The 27,420-nt window shown below is 38.8% G+C and overlaps 2 protein-coding genes across 21 annotated transcripts in view; one reads left to right on the forward strand and one right to left on the reverse strand.

Moving 5' to 3' along the window:
- The window catches only part of m-cup (ankyrin repeat protein mann-cup), a 35,999-nt gene that overhangs the window by 3,492 nt on the left and 5,087 nt on the right, over positions 1-27,420 (forward strand). For 3 of the 11 annotated variants that reach the window (XM_086990920.1, XM_086990922.1, XM_086990923.1), the window contains exons 2-4: positions 7,245-7,373; positions 10,734-10,925; positions 11,316-11,463. The exons of 3 other annotated variants lie outside the window; for them this stretch is intronic. The gene's annotated coding sequence lies outside the window, so the exon portion shown is untranslated. The remainder of the gene's footprint in view (positions 1-7,244; positions 7,374-10,733; positions 10,926-11,315; positions 11,464-27,420) is intronic. 5 more of the 11 variants (XM_086990927.1, XM_022807642.2, XM_022807644.2 and 2 more) reach the window with 3 other exon arrangements.
- The window catches only part of LOC147755318 (uncharacterized), a 28,255-nt gene continuing 2,809 nt past the window's right edge, over positions 1,975-27,420 (reverse strand). For 2 of the 10 annotated variants that reach the window (XM_086990933.1, XM_086990932.1), the window contains exons 3-4: positions 5,581-5,694; positions 1,975-5,202 (exon numbers count right to left, since the gene is read on the reverse strand). In XM_086990933.1, the coding sequence (XP_086847059.1) occupies positions 5,107-5,202; positions 5,581-5,694 (210 nt within the window). In that variant the 3' untranslated portion in view covers positions 1,975-5,106. The other 8 variants (XR_015329092.1, XR_015329090.1, XR_015329095.1 and 5 more) reach the window with 8 other exon arrangements.

The following is a 27,420-nucleotide window of genomic DNA, read 5'->3' on the forward strand; positions in this document are numbered from 1 at the left end:
AAGTCAGAAGATGTAACGAGGACAGCCATTATTTATTAATTCTGGGTCGTCAATTGAGGGTCATCTATTCAGAGCCAACTCCCGGACTTCTTTGTCAAGCATGAATACACGAGAGCTGATCGAATAACTTTCGTATCCTTAATTTGATTTCAAAGTTGACTGGGACTCTTTGAACAGAGTAACCTGCATAAAGACGTATCTCGTTTGGCAGCAGGGCATTAGAAGCACTGTCTGTCAATTTCATTCCACTCTTGTTATTTTCATAATTGTGATCGTACATACGAATACTGAGATAATTTACGATTACACGTGCACATATCAATGACGTTCTGTACGATAAAAGGTGCATGACGTTTGGAATGTACCCAGTCCGAATCTTATGGTCTGTCCATTGGTTCTTAATAAGTTTCTTTTGATTTTTCACTATTTTTAGTTTAACAATATATCTACCGCATGCATCGTGAGATCCAAAATGATAAAAGTCTCCCTAATAATAAAGCGAAAATATTACCTAGCATGTTAAAAAAACCAAAATAAGTAACCGCAACGAAGGATTTATTTCGGATTATTTGAAGGACGTATTTTTTTGGGGGGGAAAAGGGGGGGGGGGTATTATTAGAGTGGCAAGCAACGAATCAGGATAACGGTATTCGATCCAAAAATAGAATAGAGCATCGACTGACTGAACGTAGTACCGGTGTGTGGACTACTCCTGTGGACTGTACTATCCTGTGTATAAATGTAGCCATATATATATATATATATATATATATATATATATATATATATATATATATAAATAAAATTATGACTTCTGTGTCTATGATGACTGAGCGACCACACCAAGTAAAATAGTTGGATGAAAAACAATGGTAGAGTACCAGCGCTATGTTACGATAATGTGGTATATAACGATGCTAGATGGGGATATATTAAAACTTTAAATGACGATTGTAATTATTATAAATGCATTAATATTACTATCTCAACTATGTATGTACAAGAAATAGATCACCTGGATCAGTCGTATGGAGAGGACTCTGTCATTTAATGAGATAGTCATAATAAACATATTTTATGTCGTTAAGAAAAATATTGAGCGTAATCGTTACTTTCATTAATGAATTACTCTAATAAGGTGAGCAGTTCAGTAGCTATTAACATATAAGATACTATAGCTGATGGTTAGTGTGATGTATTTCCGTCAGTATCAGTTACACTGTATTCTTAAATACTAACTATAGACAGCATTCGAAAAAATATCTAAAATGCCTGCGCAATATTTGTAGATGATCAGGGCACTTACGCGTTTTGTTGAAATACAAAATCAAAGGGCGATAGTTGCATGAATGTTCCGCAGCATGTTACAAAATTTTGATTTACAAATGAGATTTTATGTATGACGTATATGATACCACTTAATCAAACATTTATAAGCGGTACGATCTATATGCGATTAGTGAGTTGAACTGAAAGCTTTAAAATTAATACTGCCTAATTTTGGACCTACAAAATGCCTAACTCAACGCAGGGTAAGCTGATCCTATGATTAGTGCCGGTAGACAGGGAAGTAACACATTAATAGATACTAATTTAAATTATATGATGTAAATAAATGTTGTTTTCATTAATTTAAGATAAACGGAAATTGATAACATAAACACACTCTTTTTAAAAGCAGCTACTTTTTGCTAAATTTGTTTAGGCTAGTTTTATATATATATATATATATATATATATATATAGAATACAGCCTTTGCAAAAATGCTGATCGACATGTAATAAATTATAGAAAAATCCTAATAATAAAACGTTAATATGTAGTTAAGTAACATTTAGGAAACAGTAGATTAGTGAGGCAAGCGTTAGCGCCAGTTTTAATTGGTAGCATATATCGAGTATTAATTACTTAGTCTTATTATGTACTTCTAACTTATGTACTCACTATCTAAATAATACACGTTAGAGCACGGAAACGGTAATCACTCTGTCATGTCATTCCAGATTTTATTCTTATTTTTGTACTGTTTGATGAGACATACATTTGTTTGGTAATGCATGCAATTGATGACGCAAGCGGTAGTCATAATAGCGACTGCTCTTCCAATTTAAGGATATATTAATTTACCGTTCATAAACGGAAGAGCTAATAAGTTACCACTGGTTGTTTTACTAGCTCCGGTATGTGATTGTATAAACAAGTTGTAGGTATTATTTATAATCCGGCGTGTTTTATCATTTATTTAGTAATAAAGCATTAGTTCATAGTTTTCATTGTATACTTCATATATTTCCATTTAAAATTAAGTTCTGATGTTAGATCTATGTATCTGTATTGATTGATCTGTTTTATAAAAAAGCAATTGCATTTGCTTTCTACTGAACACTTCGACGGTGCAAGGGAGTAATGAATAATATGTAATTTCTCTTATTGTTATGAATAGTTATTGTCCAATACCCGTTTTCTACCTATAGTATTTGACACCTAATTTGATTTTGACCCGACTAAGTAGAAAGTCAACTATGTAAGTTTGACCTATGTTGAGACAGAGATTGTTAACACTTAATCAATACTTCTTTTTTTTTCATTTGTTCTGTAATTTCTCCCTCAGGTCGTTTGTTTGTGTGTGTAGTTCAGGTGCAACTATAGATATATATCAAGCAGCTAGTAGCTATATATATAACATTTACTGAAATTATTTATGTTTATGTTACAGAGAGTGAGTTTCTGAACTGAACTGTGACGGACTGATTTTTTAGCTGCTTTTCCTTGTTTTACACAGATTGCGCAAAAAAGTCTTTAGTCACTACTAGCGCATTTTCCATACACTGACCCGCCCTGAGTTCGCACAGGTTTTAATTAATTCCTTTTAGAAATTGAATTACTTGCCTACCCTTGTTTGAAGGAATAAGACTTTTTGAATGTTTAGCTTAATCTAATAAACAACTATTTTTCGAAGATTGTCAAGGATCAAGTAGTTTTTTTACATGGAATGAAGTACAGTGATTTTGAAACCTCAGGATAAATACCGTGATCAGTACAGGGTTTGTGCAGGTGTAATAATTTGCAGAGATCATTATAGCCTCTCTGTTAGCAGTTATGTAGATAGCAGAGGTTATAATTTTTTTTATAATATGGCTTGGGATTCCATTGTTATCATATTCTTAGATATGAAATGAGAACAGTCTGAAGTTGTTGTTATGGGTGACTTATAGACAAGAAGTATTTAAAACAACAATTATAATATTTTAAATAATACTCTTAGCTTTTCGCAATTCGCTTTTTTATTACTTTCTCTCTTTATTGCGTATACCTATATAACGTTTCATATATAATGCCATTTCAACTACGTCTTTTCTGTCAAACAACCAGCGACCTTCGGCAGAGATTGATTTTTTCTCATATCTCCGTATCTTATTCAAGCAAATTGTGCGAAAATTACTGCTATAGTTTAATAGGTCAGTTTAAATTTCTCCGATTTCTTCTTTCAAATTCCGCCGCCTGTAATATAGATACGTTATCTTAGGTGTGTCAATAACAAAGGTTATTTATATCTAAAAAACTGACTACTACCAACCCTCCTCTTAACAGAGATGAGAGCCAAGCCCAGTCTGTAACTGTGCTTGTGTCATTATAATTTTACTCTCCTTTGTAAAAGAAAGCTGTGTTTTTTTCATTATATCAACATATTCCTATCTTTTGTATTTTTTCATGTTTTCTCTGTATAAACATACATAGATTTTTTAATATGTAACCGTTTATTCATTGGATTCCAAATTTACTATTATCTTGTGTACTAAAGTAGTCTATTCTTGTATAGTAAGTCAAATTGAGTAGTTATTATTCTATTTTTAGGCTTATTTTCTAGACAGTGTGCTCGTTAAATTATTATACTTTCGTTGCTATTTTTAATTTCACTACTATTGGAGTTTCTGAGAAGATCCATAAAATTATTGTAACGTTAAAGAAGAGTACTCTTTTCATTTAAGGATTTCGTGTAATTTCCCTTAAAGAACACCAAGAGAACGACAACAAAAAATTTTAATCTTAACGTTTTCATGCTTGACCCTTGAATGACTATGAATTTGCTTGTCTATCAAATGCGGTTTACTATATTTTATTACATCTGAAACACCTTTCTTTTGGCATATATATATATATATATATATATATATGTAATATATATTAATATATATATATATATGTAATATATATTAATATATATATATATATGTAATATATATTAATATATATTTAAGATTGTTCAGTAGGACACGTAACACAGTGAAATCGAATTTCTTCGCCAACTGTCTTCTATTTCACTATTACTACCAATGATCTTTCTTTATTAAATAGTATAAATCTGACGTGCGACAGTGTAGAAGGCGTCGAAAGACAACCTCAGCATTATGTTAAGGTCTGAATAATTTCCTTATTGAAAACATGTCGAGATTTTGGAAAAATGGTAACCTGTGGGAGCAATATTTAGTGAGGATGGTGAGATTTTTACTGTCTGAGGTTAAGCGTTATCGTGTAATAGGAGCGGTTTGTCTCTGCTCACTAATCGTGGCTTCTCCGATCTCTCCCGTGACAGCATAGTGAGTGACGGCTTTGGGTGTTAAACACAGAAACAGAGAACTTGGAATCTCAGTGCAGAGACACTTCATCCCGTGATGGCAGCCCACCGTTTGAAGTAATGCTTACCAGGACTCTTGAAGCTGTAGTATATAAAATTTGTTTTACGCCATCAAACAGACTATAAATCGTTGTAGCTGTATATTCGCTTTAACATGATGTCCGGCCAGTTTGATTGCATCAATTCAACGATGTGACAGCGTGCGATTATGGTAGAGGCTCAGTTTTCCAACACAAGTCACAAACGTAACAATGGATCCCGGTAATAACGTGAGAGAAAAAAAAATTGGCGTCTCTACGTTTCTACCCTTGATCTTTGCCCAAATCATGCAACACTCATTTGTTCTCTTTTTTTATTTTATTAATTTGACTTAAACCTGACTGTTTGAGTTCAAAATTTTTCCTCCGGAAGCCTCTGAGCCAATGGCTTGCGGTGTTTCTAATAGTTAATCTTTCACCGAACATAAGGTTTATAAGGCGAGTCGTCTCTGCAGTTGTAGCTCCAAGGTGAGACTGCTAAAATTCTGAGCGACGGTATCCGGGTGAACGGTCCGTGATTTCACACACTACAAATGAATTTTGAATAGAAAAATGAGGTGCCGCGAAATGCGGCACCGTTATGAAATAGCGTCATATTAAAACTTGTACTTAGTGACTTGATATATATATGTATATATAGGGGCCATATTCTTATAAATTTGATCAGTGGAATGAAACATGTTGGTCGAGCACTGAAGAGACAGACTAAATGAAATGCATATATAACTCGTGATGAATAACTAAGTTTTCAGCTCAGAGGGCACCGGGCATTTTGTGATTAGTACTTGTTCTATCTGCCCTTAGCACTTCCTGATTCTGCCCCTAACGGTGCCCAGCCATGTGAAGATGTACAATGTCTCTTAACTAGATGGCTTTAACGTTACTTATTTGAATATGAATCGCACCAGGTCAGCATTGGTGCCATTCGAAAGCTGAAAGTTGGCTGTAACAGATGTGCTAACATCGTAAGGATGCTTGTATTCGGACTTAAAGGCGTCTTGAGGGTACGTGAAGAATATCTGCAAAAATTCACAATATTTTATTACGGTATATTTTATTACGATAAGAGCACAAATGCTGTCTAGCCTAAAGCAAAAAAAAAAACTTATTTATAGTTAAGATGCGTTATCGGAAGAAATAGTCTGAAGATGGTTCTGTCGCTTTCGTTCTGAAGATTTTGATGTGACGGGTGCTCCTGATAGTGGCAAACCAACTACCGAGGAGGCTGATGAAATTGATGCGAAAGTTGAGCAAAGGCGATGCGTGAGCAGTCGTGGAACCAACAAGGAACTAACATTCATTAAAACAATTTTAAACAATTTGAAGAACGATGGCTGCAAAAAAAGCTCGATGTTTGGATGCCGTATGAATTCAAGCGAGATTCTATTTCCATCAGCGAAGTAATAAAATCGAGCCATTTCTAAAGTGGTTAACGACGAGTATTTAAAAATGGATCACATACGACAATAATGTGCAAAGCAAAAAAAAAATTAAGAAGAATGTAGCCCATAATTTGTGGCAAAGCCAACACTGACGCTAAGGAAGGTAATGTTATGTGTTAAGTGGGATTTAGAGAGGAAACGTGCATTATGAGCTGCCGCCTGGTAAATAATGAACTCGGACTTCTACTGATAACAGCCAACAAAATTCCCACAAGCTGTTGAAAAAACGGATTGAAACTAGTGAACTGAAAAGGCTGTTCCATTATAACAAAACCAAACCACACACATCTTTAACTACTTGGCAAAAATTCAGAGAACTTAGGTGAAAAATTTTAGTGCATCCGCTGTTTAGCAACTTAGTTGCAAAGGAAGGTATGCAAAAGTAATTTCTCACAATTTTTCGCTCAGGAAGTTACAGAGGGGTAAGATTATTGTATTACCAGAAAAATGGAAAGAAACCATCAACCGAAATAACGCATATTTAGTTAAGTAGTTTTTTTTACATATAAAAATAATTACTTTTAGTTTAAAACGGTCAGTTTTTTTTGACAACCGAAGATTGTGCATTAAGAGATGTACGAGAAATCGAGCTTAAATTATTTTGTGTTCAGTGCTATGGGCAGCACTGTTTGAAACAGCTAGCCGAAGTCCCTTTGGGAGGGACGACGTCCACAGGAAGTAAACTGGTAATCTGTACCGACGTCCGCCTAATGTGCCGGTGGTGGTGATGACGACGAAACAAACAATGCTAAGATCGTAAACCAACTGATCGTCCCCGTGTTAGCGCAGGTGGTAGGGTGTTTGCATGATGAAGTTAACAACGACTAACAGTTTAGGTTCGATTTCGTGTGTAGTCACATTTCGTTTCTTGTTGGAAGAGAGCCGTGTGAGGCAATGCCTAACATTTGAGTAACGGACGTAAAACACAAAAAACATCGAAGTGTTAATTGATTGGCATAACGGCGCATATCGCTTTATGTCTTACCTCATTTGTTTATTGTTCCCATCAATTCTTCTACCAACTCGCACTAGCGGAACTGCAAGTAATATACAAATACAGTTACACAACAACAGCAAGTACTTCTACTACTCTTAACAATTATTATCCTTTGCTATTACTGTTTCAGGGCATCGCAAACACAGCCAAAGAAGGGAGCCCGTTGGTCTGCGCAGCACCGCGTCTTGCTTTTCTGCTGCTACCGCTGCTGTTTATGCTGTCTCGATTGCGTTGCCGTTATTGTCTACCAAACATCGCCGTGGGTACCGCTGCTGCTCGCTCATTTGTTGACAGCCATTGTATTCTTTCTGCAAATTACTACAGTGATTACTAAGAATACTGCTACAGATGATCTCTATAGTAAACTAATGAGTGTAGTAGGTCTCAACAGGGAGCTGTTGAAAAAATGCAATTTTGCTTTGCATACGTGAGGCGGCGGGTTTTACGCGGCCAGGACCGCAGCGACTACTGTTATAATGAGCCGATCGGAATCGACGACACCTTAGTTTCACGTGTTTTTTTCTGCACGTGCGACCGCCCGTCCATTCGCCCGTTTGTCAGTCGGCCTTCTTGTGTACGTTTTGCGCTTGTATGCGATTGTATGGCCGTGTGTATTTGTTTCAAGTTAAATTAGGCGGATGCGTGTGCTTACTCGCTTGCCTAGCGACTGCTAACTGTCGATTGGCTGACTTGTTGTCCGATGCTTGCGGCCACGCCGTTGCTGACATCGTTGCTAAGAGTTGTAACAACAGCGAAGCAACTTTGGCGTCACCAGTAACAGTGGCCTGTCAACTGAACATTTGAAGTTAGAATAATGACAACAACAACAAGATGTCGCTATAGGATTTTAACCGCCTTATCCTTTGTCTTTGTTACACGTCGACCGCTGTCGAGCTGCTGGCGCTGCTGTTCCGTACGATGGTTTTGACGGTGATGGGTGCTGGTAATAGTAGCAAATTTTTTCAGTGTTGTTGTTATAATGTGACACTGCAAAACGCACGCGACTCGTAGCTATGACGGCGCCGGCGGCAGATGCGGTTGTTGCAGTGACCCGTTGTGTTGTCAGCGGAAGCCTGTCGTTTGATTTGTCTAGCTGGTTGGCAGGCAGGCTGGCTAATAATTGGTTGATTAGATGTCTGGTGCCTGGTTGCAATGGTGATGCGAGCGTGATGGTGCTGAGTGCTTATTGCGACCGCATGTGACCGCGTTTGACCGCATTTTCGCTTTACGTTCCGCTCGATGTTCGAGATAATCTATACCTACTATATACGGTAGCGTTATAGCTAATGGTGGCAGATGCAGAGGAAATTGTGAGACAACACAAAACCATTGGGAATAAAGAATTGAATGGTTAACGAATGCGATCGCAATAACTGGGTGGAAGGCGAGAAAGACCAAAATAAGACTGATTAGTTATATGTGTATATATAAATAGAATTGTATGGTTACATTATGGCCGTTACCGTTTCCCTTGTTTTGAATCGTTTGGTCATTAGCTACTTTATGAGATAATAGAGAAATCGTTCTACGAATGAAGTTCTTCAAACTTGTCTCCCGCGAAAAGTATTGCTATAAGGTAGACGTGGGCCGTTCATAGCTCCGATACTGCTCGATAAGTTTAATATAGTTCACTTTTAATACGCAAATAGGATGTATGCGATAGGTTATTGGAAAAAAAGACTTGCAATGATAGCATAAAAAACATGATCTCATGCACTGCTTGTTAATCATTTTTTAAAAAAGTTTATGATGCTAAAAAGAAATAAACCAGAATATTATTCAATACGCATAGGAACTTCCTAAGTGCGAAAATATGGATCACCACATTAATTTACTAAAAATCTGTTGCGATTTCCTTATTTTCTGAAAATGTAGATTATACTTTATATGAGTCCTTTCTTTTAGTCAGTAATAACGTGCACTGGACATCAGCGCGGGCCTTTTAGAACAATTCCAGCTGGCCTGATGGTATGAAACGCATGCCGCATTTCAGGCTACAGTATACCTAGTATTGGCTTTGAATAAAAAAGTGGCGAAGAGTGGCGGAAATTTATCTTTGCAGTAACGACTGATAGCCAGACCCGAGTGTCTTCTACTCACTTCTTTTAGTACTATACTTTAGAGAAATCCTATAAGTAGATCCCATCGTATACACTTATTTACTATCAAGTTGTTATTCAACTTTCTGAGCTGATTTCAGAATATAGCGAAACCACTATAATTTAACGGACGAGTGTCATCGTTATTCAGCTATTTTTTTGTAGTCGAGCTTGTCATTTTATTGAAATACTTTGATTATGCCCATCTTGCTATTTTTTTGCGGCGTACAGCGGTCGTCTTGTTCGGTCAGCGTAAAGCACAATGTCAGCCTAAAACGGCTATCCCATTGTAATCTTACGGCATGCAGTAATGCCTATAAATTAAAACCCATGTCATTTTTAATTGGACACTGTCAAGGCTAAGCATATGTGTGATTGGCACAGGCGTGCGGGGGGTCGGTCTTACGAAAGTACTCCTCACACCCGCCCAGCCTTTACCAGCTTCCCATCAGCTAACGCTGTACACAATGGTGGTGTTGCCTTCACTGGGCTCGTTTTATACTGATTACCTTAAATACAGTTTTGTAAGTAGATAGGCACTGATTTGCATGACTGAGATACCACTATGCTATCGTTGCCAATGTTTTTGGTAAATACGGCTAGTAAAACGAATTCCCTATCCTATAGAGGTAAAAAAAATTTTTGTTCTTTCAAGAATTCGGGTATAGGGGCGCAGACATGGAAATAATATCATTATTACAACATTGGGCGACAGACAAGTGACTCCTAGAAAGACGTACGTGCGCCTGCGATTGCTTCGACATGTTATATCACGAATAATATGGTTCCTTTTTTCTTCATGATAACAACCCGTTCATTAACATATTAGACACTAGAAAAAAAATGACACTAACACATCCAAAGCAGCTGTTATTATTTTTGCAAAGAATATGCTTTAAACCATTAATTTTGCTTAACATAAAGCGGGCGCGTCGCTACGTGTTGTCTCGAGAAACATAGCTACCTTCGTGTTAGGTAATATATGCCGTTTGAGCTTTTCTACGTTACACAAGATATTAACTACGCCACTTTTTGTTCTTTTTCATCCCAATATTCCTAATGACTGTGGTTATTGAAGTGCAAGAAGTCGTCACTCAAGCTTGTTTTCGTCATAGTGGCACGCGAAATGTCTTTGTCTGGCGTCCATTGGAAGTGGTGTTAACGCCGCTGCTGCTGCCCACCCACACTAGCGAAGTCGCTCTCGCCGGTGGCCGTCGATGGCTCCAGCTGCTACTCGCCAGCTGTTGCTATTGCCATCGTCGGTAAGCGGCCAGCCATTGCACTAATCTGTGCTTTTACGCTGTCACAGTCCCTATTAAGTCTGCTGCCGGCTGCTACTCAAGAGGCACAAATTTCATGCTGATCTTGATCACAATAGCGTTATTGTTGAAGTAGTAGCGACACGACTCACTCACAGACAGACACCAATGCGAAAAAATAATAACAATGCCTAAGAATCCGACAGGAGCTCGTTAAACTGTTTTTGTGAAAAAGCCGATTGATTTTTCTTTGTATTGAAGAGCACCGGTTGTTACCGTATGAGGGTGATGAAGCTGGCGGACGAACATAGAAGCATAGCTGAACATAGACGAACATAGCTGACAGACAGCTTCAATAGATGATAAAGGGAAGAACTTTTGCCGGTGCAATTAGCGTCAAACTTCGACATGAGGCGATATGTATAAACAAAAATCAATCTGCTAGCTAAACAGGTAAAATATTTTTGGAAGTAACGGGGGGAGCTGGAGAAGAGCAGGCATGGCAGCGGATATCGCTAATTCTGCTGCTACTTCAAAAGGCGACCCCATGCTTGCTCCAACCGCGCAATTTGTACGCAGCAAGCTATGTATTGTCGTACATATCGTTGATTATTTTTATATTACACATAACATAAAAAGTTAGTGCTACAATTGTCGAGCAAAATGGCGGGCATCATGATTTTAACTGAATTAAAATATATGTTGTTGCTATTGCCACTGCGAGCTGTCCATTAACATTGGTATTTAATTGCGCTATATATATACTATAGAGAATTGAGGATTATAGCGCTAATGGGAAGATCGAGTAATGACAATACGGACTTTTTTTTTGTCTGTCTATAGTGGAACCTTGCTGTTCACGAATCCTAATGCTAAACGTTATCAGTACCGGAAAGACAACGAGAGATTGGCCGTACCAAAAATCCAGTCAGTTACGTGGTCGCACTGTAGACCGCTAGCAGGACTCACGCAGCGAAGGCGACCATCTTTGGTACACTCTGTTTCGATTTATTTTTTTCTAATCTAGGAAGCGATTGAGCTCATTATACGCGTCTGTTTTTGCCAATTTGCGTGAGATCGTTATGCAACGTTATAGCACGAAAAGGCGTGGAAAACATGGAAACAAAGTCGATATGCATACAAACCAAGCCATAATGTAGCGACTGCCAGCTTTTACTGCTGGAGTACCTCTTGTTTAAGCTGGCCATAAGTAAGCTTGCTCCCACATAATATTTGGAGCAAACCCGATCTCACTGCTCGCTAGCGTTCTTGACAGCCGCTTTATTTCCTCTAGCGCTCAATCCCACAACAATGATCGGTTATTGAACACGAGAATACAAAGACCTAACTGTATAGAACATGTATTTTTCTGATATATGGCTTTTCTTGGTATAAACTGCACGCTAGCTTTGAATTACCAGCAAACAGTAAATTTAGATAGGCTGTAAAATGCTGGATGTCGTCACAAAACTTCCGCCGTATGTCACATCATGTTGTTACCACCAACGTACCCTGTGATATTTGCTTAAATACATTCATCTACCATTATACGATTTAACGTTTGCACTAGTTTTCTTTACGATTCCTGCTAACACTCTCTCTAGTGTGTTATACATGTAATATATTTACTGCTAGTGTACGATATTCGTATATGGGATATATGGGATGTTATAACATTTGTAAAACTGTCGAAAAGTAGTGATTATTTCAGAGACTATTTCAAGGCTAAACTGCATGCTCAAGTGCACGGTCCGCCTTGGTTGGGATGGTTTCAGCATACGTAACGCGTGACATCTAAACCCTCGGTGATTCATAGGCGTATAGATCATCTCGATCTTCATCAGGTCGTCAACCTGATTTTTGGCTCATATCATAGAGCACTGATATGTAAAGTGATACATTCACTAGTAGCACTACTTCTACGGTTATTTGAATTTCTACGCCACTGGCGGACGGCAAATACCAATCAAATGTACAGCATTACAGAGTAATATAGGGGCCCTTTTTGGCACGGTACGTAACGTCGTTGCATAGCTATTATTTTACATCTAGGGATAAACGGATGCTTCTGTGGTCAGGACACCGTAGTCTAACGTATCCGCATATCCTCATGTAGAAAAAAAATAGTTGCGGTGTTACGTGAGAGACACGGTTTCAATGGTCTAACAAACGACATATGAAAACAGACAGTATTTGGCAAATTGTTATTTCTATTCATTATCGCAAACCGTTGATGAGTCTCAAGAAAGTGAATAAACTTTTTCTCCAAAATAATAGACAAAAACTGAATATCTAAGTCGGCCATTGGTGGAAAATTCCGCTCAGGAGAGAATATGCCTTAGCGTAAAATAGATTACTGATAAATCCATTGATTTATGACGAATTCAAAAGCATCAAGTGTTTTGTAAGTGAGCTGTCGCCATTTGATGCCACGCTTTACGGCCCTGACTTGGAGCAATACTGTGTAAGACGTCGCTGATACTAAAATGGATGCTTTTATTAAATAATGAATGGTTCGATGCAATTTAATGAGCTACGCCTGTCTGATAGCGATAGCAATTGCGCTGCTGTGACGGGCCGAAATGTACCATTTTGTCATTGCAAGTCAACATGGCGTAACCGTTTTCTGGTCATGAAAAATGATCCGCAATTATTGTTTTTACTACTTGACCCATTTTAAGCGGTTTATATAAGACGATATTTACTGTCCGTCCGAACTAATTCGGTTAATCTTTGTTTTGGCCGTTCTGTACCGTGCAAGTGTTTGGTTTGGCAGCCAAGCCGTCAGAACGTTCAGGGGTGACCATGTGCCCAATTCAACCCGACTTTTAGCGGCTTTTAAGCTTTTAATGTCAATCCAACAACTGTCATGAGTAAGGGATCCTTAGATATTTTATCGAATTTATAGACCATTCTAAATGCTACCTATAATGGCAACTACAGAATTTCTCCAGCCGCGGTTGCACCTATCGGTAATGAGCCGCGTGTTTGAATAGCACTCAATACCAAACCTACCTTTACCTAAACAAAAAACGGTTCATACTATTGAAAGTGATCTATAAGAATAGCTAATGCGATAAAAATGTGCGAATCCGACCCGCCGCCTTTGATAGAAATCAAATGAAATCAATAAGCGTAGATCAATGGCGGACCAATCGAATATAATCTATCTATGGCTAACTTCAATAGCTACCCGAGCCATTTGTGCTAATATACTGCAATATAAATTATTTGATATGAAATTCTCTGAGCAAAACAGCCTTGCTGCTTTCAGTTCGACCCAACAACTTGCTAATAAAGGCTTGACTAGTAAAAAGAACTTGGATAGCGTACACAGACTACTCTTAAAAAGAATCGCCGAAACTTTTATGTATGAATCTGCACCTCCTGCAATAAAAAAAATAGCCGCCTCAATTTTGCCATGAAACCAATTTCTACTTTATTAAAGTGAATAGCTAAATTACGGTATTGAACAAGAAAACTTGATTAATCAGTATCCAGCACTTTTGTATATTTACAATCTTTTCGAATATTAATTTGTCGAATTCATAGGTCATAAAAGTGATTCTCTGAGATCAGGGTTCTCTAGTTTTGCGAAAGCTTCAGGTTGAAACTTTAAGGGTTATTGTTTTACCTCTGCGGCATAAAAGTGAAAAGGCCTTTAGGCCTAGCGTATCTGCAAGTCTGTACTTCAACAAAGTTAAACTGGAAAGCGCTCGGCAAGAAAAGCTGCTGGTATAGTTTATTTGACAACATCGTTTATAAGCGAAAATAGTGGCACCGCTGGTGGGCGCAGATTGACATAGCGGAAGTGAAGCAGCTCAGTGCTGGCTGGTAACGTTAGCCACTAAAGCAATGAAAAGCAAAGGGATGTATTTCCGAACGATGTTGAGTAGCCTCGGCCGCCTTTCCTTAAACAAGACAATACGAACCCGTGAAATAACAGCATTTGAGTCTGTAGATCCCTCGAGAGAAGGCAAAAGCTACAAACCGTAGACATGGGTAAGATCCCCTTGTTTGTCCGCGTTCCCTTTCCTGAGCCTCTCTATACCGTTGCGTTGGTCGCCGCGTTGGATATGCGACTACTGCGGCGAATTGACGTTACAGCTAAAGCACTGAATATTTGATTTAGCTTCTGTGCCTTCTTGCTATCTCCCTAAATTGTGTCAGCTAACGCAAGATCATAGGATAGGGTCAACTTAGAACGCTAAATACCATAATGTGATTGGGTTGCTCATTCACAGAAAACTAAAATGGCTTTAGTTCACGTACAAGTGGCAACGCTGTATATATTAGTTAACCTACACAGTGGATGTAACCCTATGACTTGATAAATCCGTTGCGGTTAATACCAAAGCATCCGTACAGACACCACTGTATATTTTCTAGGCTTGTACTTCATTTGTACACAAGTCCCTTATACGTATAAAAAAAAAGCGTACTAAAGAAGGAAATGATTTTATCGAAAAATTATTTCGGTGGTTATTACGTACTGTTCCAGAAATTGAGACTAATTTGGTAGTACGATGTTATGATGAAATTATTGGGTAAATTGCTCATTCATTGCGAGCACGCAGCACTCGATGTTTTGTCTACGTAATAGCTGCGTAAAAAACTGAAGTGATTTTTCCTCTTGTGGTCACATTGTTGCCATTTGACAGCTTGGTACGACTATTTCGATGGTAGTGATTGAAGAACACCCTATGCTACTTTAAGCTGCCTCAACCTCATTTCATTTAGATTTTCGATCGGTTAGATGCAAGTTTTTAATGTGCGTATAGCGCGCACTTATGTTAGTTTCCTCCCTGCGAACGCACTATCTCCAATTTATTGTAAAAGAACAACACCTATCCGATCCTCTTTTCGAAATACTTCTTTAAGACCGTGAGGTACTGATTTTTAGATAGTCAGCTTATCCTTATTGGCTATATGGCTAGCCTTATATGCTTATTGGCTACACGTTTAGCGGTGATTTTTCCATACGCAGGTAGAGAGAAGTTGAATCTTAATTAATTATTATTATTCTGAATTCAGAATTAATATTCTGGGCAAGCCATTTCCAAACCGATGCTTTCACGGTTACAATTCGATTGTTTCATTTCGTTTTCGAAATCATTTGTTTAAGTGCGGTCGATCGGTCGGTCGTTCGTAGCAAACGAGCGACACTGTTGCTCTCAACATATTAACAACGTTAAGCAAAAGTGGATTTTAGAATCGTCGTTCCCTATTATAAATACGCTGATTGCATCTGTGCACGATCTTGCTTTAGCGTCTGCTAGTTTCGGAAATTAAGCTGAGCTTGACAATTGTAAACACAACGTCTAACGACAGCAATATCTACTGCGTGGTAGGCGGATATTCGTTTTGGTATGATTCTTAATGTATTTCAAACCCCATTTGAAGAGCGCAGATAAAACATCTGTCTTAATCGACGGCATGTTGTTACTGGAATTTTGTGACATCCTATTAACAAAGAAATACATTAAATATTGTGGGATTCGACACATGCAGATGCGTATAGGCAAATGGCGCATGACGGTACAAATTTCACTCCATACACTTGTCCACCGTATCCTAATCTTACGATATTGTTCAATGTCGATAGGCCGTTAGGTTTTAACTTTGACATTACGTTGCAGCTTGGTTCAAGGAGGCGTCCATTCCACTGTTAGTGACGGAGGTGTCTGATACAAATTAAGATGGTATTCTAGCTGCCCTAGTAAAACAGTAACGTTTAAACGTAACATTTCGAAAACTGCCATTCGAACGAGACGATTTCTATTACGCATTCTACAAAAGGCAGGGCCAGTGAAAACGTTCCGAGTATACATGTACTAGACTAGAATAATCATAGGTGATATGGTGATCAAAATATCTTGCCTTTCATATGAACAGTGTTCGCGCTGCGCATTTCTCTGTGTACATATCTATTTACTCCAGCCGTCGTGTTCCGTGAAATATTTTATTTGAAGTAGTTGGTAAAAACCGACTTAATTGGTACAGTTATATATATATATATATATATATATATATATCTGATAAAAACAATTTTGTCATACAACGTTTGTCACTATTAATTACATAGTTCAACTCCCACCCGAGAAGATCTCCAATCAGTTATTTTTGAAGAGATACCAGCAGAGAAACTGCGAATTCGTATCTGATTAAGAGATAGATTCTTTATTAAAAAAATAGGTTAGCTTTACCTTGATTACTACTAAATCAACCTGATAATCCTTGATGCTGCCTAAGACAGAGGAATTTAACCGGGTTCAATGATCTTTTTACTATTAAACGCCTTGGGATGCTCGGTCGCAAACTCTAACAATGCTTTCAGTTAGTGTTCATCGATTTAAGAAAAGCAAAATAAAAAAAAAACGAGAATATCAGTATAATAAGGCAAACATCAACTAATATGTGAGTTAAATATAATTGTTCTGATACTGAAAAATTAGCCTATACCTAACATTTATTGCTAGACCCGCGAAAAAAAAATAAGTCCTCTAAAGAAAAAGCTTTAAATATGGGAACCTAAGATCGCATATAATACTATTTTTAGAAAACCTGCCATTTTTCCTTGCGGTGTGAGCGGGTTGTAGTTGATTCACTTAGCGCTATACAAGAACTCATCTCTTGAAAATAATGCGTGACTAAGCCAATTCAGCGATGGGTTTTCAGTGGTCGTACAAATAACACGTGAAGCCTTTGTCCAGGGCATACTGCATTTTATGAGAGTGCTATTATACAAGGTTATCTACTATTAGATAGTTATTTGGTTTCTGACGGAGGAAAAAGCGTTGAGTTCTTTGACAAGAGTGACAAGCTTCAATCAGCGCGTCGCGAGGGGAAACTTTTCAGAAAATCGCTATTGGCGATTATGATCTTTTGACACCTTTTGCACCGGCACACTTCCATTTAACGTTTACTAAATTTCATACTTCACTTTCGTGGATGCATAACCTTACCATTATCAAAGAAGACGATTAGTCTTCACACCTGCTATTGTCAACATTAACTCAGTTGAATAGAATGGAGGTTTAAGTGGCCTTTAATATCCAATTGTAATCCCTTTTATAGCGCAAAGCATAGCCAGAGGCACCTAGCCATTTGGTAAAAGCACATGGAGTCGCTCATGAGGCTGTCGTGAAGGAATGACCGTTCTACAAATATGTTCACATGTAATCAATTTTTTAGCTTATGTGATCATTATACAAAGTGTGCCTTTCACCTCTACTTTTATTATAGTAAAAATATTGGTGGGTAAGGACGGATATGGATTTATGTGCAGACCGCGTAGGCAAGTGAATATCATTTCCTGCTTTCCTAACAATTATGTCTATGTGGATGTATTTAGATACATATTGGGTTGCTACAAAATCACTAACCATCATTATAAGTCGCGTCGGGTGGGCGGCTGCGTCTTTTTAAAGCTACCCTTTGCCAGTCGTAGACGTAACAACATTGTTTTAATGTCTTTATTCAGCGATAAAATGGAACGCATCCAAAATGGGTAAAATTTCAGCAAAAAAGTCACCTTATAATTTTGTTACGATAAAAAGAACAAATATGGTTCAGGCCTATAAAAATGTTTATGATGAAGGTACATTATCAGAAGAAAATGGCCCAAGGATGATTTTGCCGCTTTCGCTCTGGAAATTTTCTTGTCAAAGGTGTCCCTTGTAATAATCGATTCATTATGGAAAAGATTAATAAAATAAATATCGTCAAAGACGAGTTACTAGCCATAAGATAACTAAAGATCCTTTACCAAATCATTCTAAAATACTGGAAGGAAGCGGTTATGAAAAATCTTTATGTTTGGGTGCGAGACGAATTTACCCGATCGGCTCTCCATCGGTGAAGCTCTACAAAAACGCTACGTTATCGAACCATGTCTAAAGTGGCTGAGCCCGAGCGCTAAAAAGTGGATCACATATAGCAATAATGCGCAAATCAAGAAAATTCGAAACATGATGTTACATATTTGGTGAAACTGAAGGGGACTCATGCACTATGAGTTGTAGTGTTTGTCCTCAGCTGTCAACGACTAACGAAATTACAACAAGCCATTGAAAGAAGTCGACCGAAGCTAGTACCTATTAAGAGAACAAGCGTCAATGCAAGGCCACACAGCTACCCGGCATTCTACTAGCCCAAAATTTTTTTCGGTACCTGCTGAGCTCTCTCAACGGCATAGAGTTAGTTTTACAGCGGCGATTGTGGTGTTAACAAAAAAAAAATAGCAGCACGTTATTAACTCAGCTCGAACGTATTTAATTTAGTAATATAGGAAATCGTTGGCTCAATTTCGGTTGATTCTTTAATGCTTATCTGATAATGGACAAACAATCAAATAGTTACAATGCGATGTAGACTCCTGTTCATTAATGAACTAGCTGCTTGTGAAAAGTCCTACATTTAAAATTCAATTAAACTTACTTTCTTGCCCATTATTTCATAGACTGCACCTCATCTGATAGCTAATCAATGGCCTAAAACTATTTTTAAGAGCCTATTGTAATAAAGGTCCGACTGTGTGCACGACCAGCACGGTAAAAATGTAAAGTGCGGAAAGTGCTCTTAAAAGGTAGTTTCACACGTCAGGGTCGCACACGTTTAACGCCCCTGAAGAGTCAATGTGAATCCAGTAGTTCTTCGTAGAAGATCGATAGGAATCGCTGTGTACGTTTGTTTCTTGTTGTACTCAAGCGAAAACCATCAACTGCATAATCTGAAATCGTTGAGTAACAACGGGTGAATGAAGTTTCATTTATTCAAATAGGTTATTTCGATGTGCACATAAAGCCTCATTTTCTATTTGACATTTCTCAATTAGACTGCATTACTCTGTGGTTATTAGTTATCTAAGGCATACGCTATCTCATATCGTAGCTATTACTTGTACAGATTTGAAAGAAAGAATAACGAGGTTCATTCCTTTCGTTTGGTTGGACGTTCAGGAAATGATTTTTATTTGAGCGTAGTAAGCTACTAATGAAAAAGTTAGTGTCTTATCGCGTGTGAAACGCTTCTAGCGTAACCTCACGCCTTCAAGCTTTTTTTCAAACAAAATATGCCCTTGGCCCAAATACATCGTAAGTCGCTTAGCCGCGACCGGACTATGCAGGTGCGGCAAACCTGTTCCTTAGAAGGTGGTCTTTCCGTGAATGCGGTGTTTACTTTGGCATGAATTTCAACGAACCCAAAGAACGACTTAAATAATCAAACTGCCACTGAAGTCAGTTTTATTTTCCATTGAATCTGGTTCGGTGATAAAAACGTGCGAGATATCAATATAATGTCTTTGTCCAGTATTAATGACTGAAGAGGTCATGAACAGCGATGAGAACTTCATTGGTGTCAAGCATCTCGAGACACGTCTCTGTATCGATGATGCCTTCAGTGTACAATCAATAGGACGTCAGAACAAACAGAGCAGTGTTTGGCTGTTTGCAACGTATGTGACGTGAAGTCCAAGCCTAAACCAGTGCTTATTTGGCCTTTGCTGAAAAAAAAAACTCATCACGACGATTAAAAGGGACCTCATCAAGCTGACGTTTGGAGAGACTGATCTATATTAGAGGAACACTTGTAGTGAAATTCTCCTCGCGTCATACTGCAACGTTATTGGCATGGGATATGTACTTTGGTTTGCAGCTGAGCAGCATTGACCTTGATTAGCGCCCTCTGCCATGGTGAATCGAACGGAAAATTGGTATTTCAATTGTATCGAAACGGTGCTTTGGACGCTCACCCTTCTGGCTGAAAAGTCAGCCATCGCCGGTTTACGCCCTTTCACCAATATCAAGCACGCTAAACGTACGACGAATGAAAGGCGTTAGACGTAGAACCGTTTCATTGAATTTATAAGACTGTTCAACGTACTGCATGCCTCTGATATTATGGTACAAGCATCTCAAACGGAGCAGACGCAATACAGCGATCGGGATGATGTGAAAAGTTTGTATAACGTCGTAGTAGCAAACAAATCACAATCGCTTTGGCTCTGAACTGCAGCTGAATTAATGTTGACTGGGTTTAAGTTCCAGTCGGAGATATTGTATGCAACAAACTACCCACTACCTACTGTTCTATGTCGATTTTTCAGCAAATACGAAACAGATGCTTCGACCTAAATCTTTTTAAAGAAACGGTAAATAAGATTAGTATCTCTAGTGAACAGGACCTTTGATAAAGGCGCACACTACCAATATTCAGGCGTCATTCGTATTGTCGCTTCGTAATTAGCGACCGGCCCAACTGGATCTTCCATAAAGCGCCGTCTTGTTGTTACTAACATAATTACCTGGATCACGTTAGCTTGCATTTCGTCGCAAACATTTTGAACGCGATCTGTGTACTAACACAATAGGTTTCCAGAGATTTTTCACCATCATGAGTCCTCTTCTTTAAAACTAAGAAACTACTATTAAAACGCGTATTGTACTTATGTTCCACTAACACACGTCCACGTACAAAATGTAGAAGAGAGAGGCTACATAGCCCAGAGTTGCTTGACGCTACCGTTGGGAACAGCCAGTGCGACGGCATGAAAAAAATGCCAGTATACAAATATTATATAAGGTTCTTCTACTGCGCTTCTTCCGCTTATTCATTTCTCCATATAACAAGGTGCGGGGCTGCATAGACTATGAATGATTTTGGACGAAGAAGCCAACTGTTACTAAAGCCGAGTTGGTGAAAGCTAATAGAAAACGCTTTACTCTTTACAAAAGGCTGTCATGATAGCTAGAGACGCCGGTGCTTCGTATTTTACTTCTAAGTTTCGCAGGTTGAAACAGGTCGAAGCTTATGGTCTTCTGACCATGGGTTTACGTGAAGCTTTGTTTCGCAATGTAAAACCTGCATAACTACCGTAATTATGCATAATTCTGGCCTAACTAATCATCCAGGGTAAAGTCTGATCCATGATCGTGTGTAGCATACGTCTATAACATCGCTTTGTCCGAATGAGTAAAATCAGAAAAACTTCTTCAAGCAGCAATTATATGAGACGTTGTTGGCGACAACAGGGTTAATTCGAAACTAAGAGACCTTAGTACGTGCGCACTAAGTAAACATACGCACTTCTATTAAACTGAGCTATACTCTGTAACTTGGTTCTTTCAATTCCTGCGTAGAATTAACATTAATGGATGGCATTTAGCCTGAGATATGCTCGATAGACAATGGTCCATATCGCCCCACTTCATCATATAACCCCCACGATGGTCTTGTATAAAAATGTAACGACTTTTATGAAATTGAATTTCCCATTAAGATTATAGCTTTAAAACAGAAAACTGGGTAAACATGTCATTACTTCGCCCACACGGAACCGGAAAGTAACGTAAATGGCGATACGATCAGATGATTTTGCTTTTTGATACTTGAAGACGATATGAAACATTTAAATGGCGCTAACTTAGCTACGAACGAAGCAACAGCTCATAAGATGAGCTCGTTTTTCGTATAGTTAAAGCCTGCTTTTTCCATTTGTAAGTCACCAATGGCTTTTTTGCAATTAACCAGTTGATTTATCACTGCATTCGTGGTCTGTATACTGGCTCCGGATATCAGTTCTATGTATGTAACACTACCTAATTCGTTTTGCTACACTTGACTATTTAAAGATGTTCGCATAGATTAACTTTGAAATAACAATAATTATAATTGGCGGTAAGTTTAAACTAAGTATAGCGTCATTCAGGTCACAATGGTAAGTCTGGGTATATTTTTGATGCTCACATGTTTTGTCGCTTATTGCCGCTTTCACAGTAACGTAACGCACTCATTGGCGACAGACAAAAACAGCACTCAACACCGGACCAATATTGGCGTGCGGCGCTGAACTGTTATTAATAACTTTTGCTACGTTTACGCTTCCACCAGAAAACAAATATCTTTTACTCTAGAGATAATGCTTGACGCCTTTATACAAAACAAAGACCAAGTCGACTTAATACTATAGCACATTTAGAAGCTTTTGGCCGATTTTTTAGTAGAACGCCCCGCTTGTCCCACTTCGTTGCCGACGTCCAACTACATCAACGCGTCGAATTTCGTCCAGTATCACATTTGCTACTGTTATTAATACCAACACTAGCTATATGCATTTGTTTTTGTTCACCGTCGTCGTGTTGCTAACACGAGCAGTCATACTGATGAGAACCAGCCAGCCAGCCAGCCAGCCGGCCGGCCGGCCAGCCAGTCAGCTAGCGAGCCGATCGACCTGTGACCGTCCAGCGACGCGTTGACTCAGCGCTTGCCTGCTACCGTTATGTTGTTGTGGCTGTCTCCGTTTGTCGCAAGGCAAAAAATGTCGATCTCTGCGGCTGTTTCCCTAGTCTGCCCTCGTAGCCCGCCATACGCCCGCGCGTCAGCTGGAACCTCCTCCATTGGCGTCACATATGTTATAACAGCAACATCCACAGCAACGTAAAGCAAAACACGTCAGTAGGAGAATAAACATCTACTGTTTTCAATGAGTTGCGACTATGCCTTTGCATCGCTTCGCATAGGACCGATACGGAAGCGCCAACGAGGTCGGCGACTTGATTTTACTTGGATGTTCCATTTTCTTCAGTAATGATTCATGTACGTACCAGTTATGAAAGATCGCCGCGTCGCGCTCTAGATAGCGTGAAATGACCGGGAACAGCGAAGCGTTAAGTTGCCTGCCATTGTTGCTTTAGGGTGGTCAAAGGAAACTGCTACATTGTCTCTCCTGCCTTTCCCGTACGGGGGTCAATGGAACGAAAGGGGTTAATGTGTGTAAAAAAACATTATCATTTTTCGATAACAGTAATAATAAGAAGAAAAAGATGATGAGGAGGAAGAACCACTGAAGTGCCCGGAACTCGAGCCACAGAGTACAGCGTTGGAGTTCTGAGGTATTTACAGCAGGTTTAAAAGCGATTAGCTCGAAAATGCACTCAGCCTAGCATTTGGTTCTTGATGATAACAGATGGGATGGGAGCGGATAATGCTTCTGTTCTTGTTTGGAAGATGTTGGTTTTTTTTTAAAAAGGACATAGTATAGTTTATACAGTTAATAACTACCCCTGTGCAAATCATTGTCCTCGTAAGGTTCTCAATTTTGGGCACTTGTTGGGAAGAGGATAAACTGAGTGCAAGGATGCACGTGAGTATTTTAAGGACACTCGATGCAAGCAAGGTGCAATTGCTTTTTTCCATTGATAGATAAACTGAAAGGATAACATGGGAGCTCATAGGATCTATTCGGTGTCGGTCTCTAGGATAGCTATTTTGAGCTTGTTATAGCCATCATGTTACGGCCACTTTGTACAGGCATCAGTTTCTCCATTGTTCCCTTATCATAGGCCACCTTAAAGGCATGTATCTACACCGGTATTTCTAACTACTGCGAGGCAAAATAAGATAATGACGCTACGACATAGCTGAATAATTGTCACGGGAGAAGCCGGTCGGGGCAATCCCCGACTGGTTTTTTTGCCTATGCAAGATCTAAGATCAAGACGGTCTAGCCTAACATGGCAACTGACCACAGTGATTTTATTCACGGTATTGTTATCGCTTACGGAATCGTTGGACCAAATTAACAGGATGTTATCTAGCATTTCTGGTAACGTCTGTGGACAGCGTCGCGTCTTTCATAATCACGCCTATTCACCACCTTTCATAACGAACCAACTTTCCCAAGGGCCTCGAATTAGAACGACTACAGCCGCCTATGCCAAATGATAGCTTTTGGTAGGGGCCAAATTATCTATGGTCGCTTGAAACTACTCGTATCCATATTGTTTTTTCTACAATTAACAGCATGCTAATATTTTGTCAATAGTACAATACAGAATTCGAGATGAACATACAAGCAGTGGTCGTAAATAATTTATCATTTCATTTTCATACAACCTTATTCTGCGGTCGTTTACCAGTAATATATTTGTATGTTGTACCAACAATCATTCTACAAGATGCTATCGCTAATCTACAGTCGTATCTTCAAGGATCGTTGATAAGATCCATCGCAGCGGAACACATTACGATAAATAGATCCGAAGATGTTCAGCGGTAATTAGCAATATACGGATTGATCCGATCACCCGACAAGCCGGACGTTTTTATATTACCAACTGAATTTCCACCTTACAAATACGCTCATGATTGGAAATTGTCTCAGGATTGAACTCGGTGCGCATATATTAGACATAGGAACAATAGCATATAGCAAGCAAAAAACGGTCGGTAGAATTTATTCCGAGCAGCCCTTGTACGGCATCAATACGCACGTGTTGTTTGGCCTGTACCAGTGCTAGATATTAGTCGCTATACCGACCTATGTACAATGCAATTGTCCAGATAGGTTTAAAACCGCTCGAACAACCATAGCGAACTTCCCGTAGACGTTCTTTTTTTTCCCTGCAAGCGGTCTACGATGCTCAATACTCTCCGACTTGACAGCGGCTGTTATCTGAGCAGTTCAGTAATCGATTATTTTATCGTAATGGCACTGATAATGATTTCACTAATGAATATAACTGGTCATTCGCGAGCGTACTGTCCATCTTTTTATCGCTTCGGGCCATCTCTCTGTTGAGCGCTCAGTGGATGGACGTGCTTAACTGTCCAATAGTCACCGATCACTCTCGCCAGTGTACGACAATTTTTGCAGACGACAGCATGAGAGAAATTGTTGTATTTATCAGATCCGTTCCATTGTACGGTGTCCTTTATTTACACTCAGGGCGAGTGGTGGATTTTTAGGTGTCTCATTGGACAGTGTAATATAGCAGTTTCGCGTACGGAATAAGCAGGCGACCGATCGACAGCCAGCAGTCAACGTCCTGCTTGACGGCATCGCTTGGCAAAAACGTAAAATTTCTTAGTGCAATAACAGAAGAAGTAGTAGTAGTAGTAGTAGATCGCCGTTAAAAGCCAGAATTTCGAGTTGGACGAATGCATACACCGGTATCCAATTGTACCTTCATGTTGCGTGAAATGTTTTTAAATGTTACCTTCTGTTGATTTGTGGCAGTTGGTATTTTGCTGTTATCAGTTCCATGGTGTATCAAAAAAAAAAGAAGCCAGCTAATGTACGCCCGTAGGACTGTTAATCTTTACTTACAATGCATAATAGACTTTATGCCAGCCAAACAGACCGAATCCAACGTCTTTCGATAGCTTTATTTCCATTTAGAGCTATTGCTAGTCAACATTGTACATCATAAAACCTTGTTTAAAAGTTGTAGAGGTTCGTTGGAGAAAATAACAGATATAGTTAACCTTCACACGTGTCTCGCGATCATGTATCAACACATTGGCTCTAACGATTTATTCTGTACTTGAGACTTTTAATAGGCTAACACATTCAAGATTGAACACGTGGTCTTTCTTCGGCTAACAAGCAAATGCACACACATCCGATGGACAAAAACAGTACATTCAGGAGTGTGCTTCGCACATCCGTCTTCTTCCCGTCTAAATCTCCTACTCTAACTCGTGCTTCTTCCTTGTTGTTAACAGCAAATACTATCCGGTTTTAAACAATATGCCTCACGATGGCTTCCGGTGATCAGTGATGGCGTTCCACAACGGAGTCGTAATCGGGAGCTAGAGTAATCGAGACGAGCTACGAAAATAATAACACAAACTACAGTTTACAATAGCATTAGGCGGAACAGTTTAGTACAACACAACGCACCAATGACAACGGCCGTTAATTACGGCGCCGAAAGTAGCAACGGTGGCCGTGTCCTATCTGAGGTACAGTCTGTACTTGATGCAATCGATAGTTCTTGGCATTAAAAGCAACTCTAATAGATGAAGGGTAGAATAGTCTACTTGTTGCTAGCCACAGGCCAGGCCAAAAACGTATCGGTCGTCACATATTGGTATGAATGAAGAAGGGGCATGGCCTTTAACTGGAGGCTTTCACGAATTAAGTGGGCGCAAGACAATTTTGTATTTTTTTTTTAATGCCTTTACTCATATCTTCTCAAGCTCATTGCTTTTTTTGCTGTATTTATAACGGGGTCACATATATACACAATATGTGTGTCAATAAGACAAGGTTAGAATAAATTGCAGCGAAGACGTTATCGTCTACCGTTTGCTAGCTGGCTTATATGTGCATGTAGGTGTTTTTTTTTGTACATTTTCATGTTTTTACTTCGAAAAAAAAAACAATTATTAATGGTCCATTGACTTCCAGTGACTACTTGACCGTTTAGCAAGCATGTTACTTTATCGCCAGTCTTGACTTCGCTACTTTATGCAACTATATTTGTTATCGTTCACGGAGGAACTTGATTTGCTGCGGACACGCGCTACCTTTATGTTCCTTTACACGCGGTTATACTTGAATATCTGATTGCTACTTAGGAAGCCTTGATGGATTTAACGATAACTGGCAAGATAACAGACAACGTGTAGAACTTTTCAATTATCGGGCAAAATCTCCTTAGGTGTTCTTATTTCACGTAGGTTTCATGAAGGGTAAAAATGAAAGAATTGCTCACGTCAGGTCTTAGGCTCCGCTAGATTTAGTTCAGTTGGATCCATTCTATACATTCAGGTATCTGTACCACGCAACAGTGTAATCGCAGATTGTAAAAATACTAAAGATAACGCACGTTACATGACGACCAGAAAGCTAAACACTCACCGTTGTCCTTCGCAAGATCACTTTACGAGATACAATTTTGGCATATTTGGTAATTAATTATTTGCTATATTCCTATGCGCAGAAGGTAATCGTAAGAAGATCTTCGGAGAAATGTATCTATAGCTTTCGTTTAAGGCAATAGAGACGTGCGATTTTTTGTACGGTACAGGAATGATTGAGAAAGTTGAACTCGACACAAAAAATTATATATCAGCTTTCAATTTAGGTTTTAATATATATATATATATATATATATATATATATATTAAAAATAGTAAAACAACTACTGTTCAAATTAAT

This window comes from Varroa destructor, unplaced genomic scaffold (genome assembly GCF_002443255.2).
Source record: "Varroa destructor unplaced genomic scaffold, Vdes_3.0 BEIS01000005.1, whole genome shotgun sequence".
NCBI lineage: Eukaryota > Metazoa > Arthropoda > Arachnida > Mesostigmata > Varroidae > Varroa > Varroa destructor.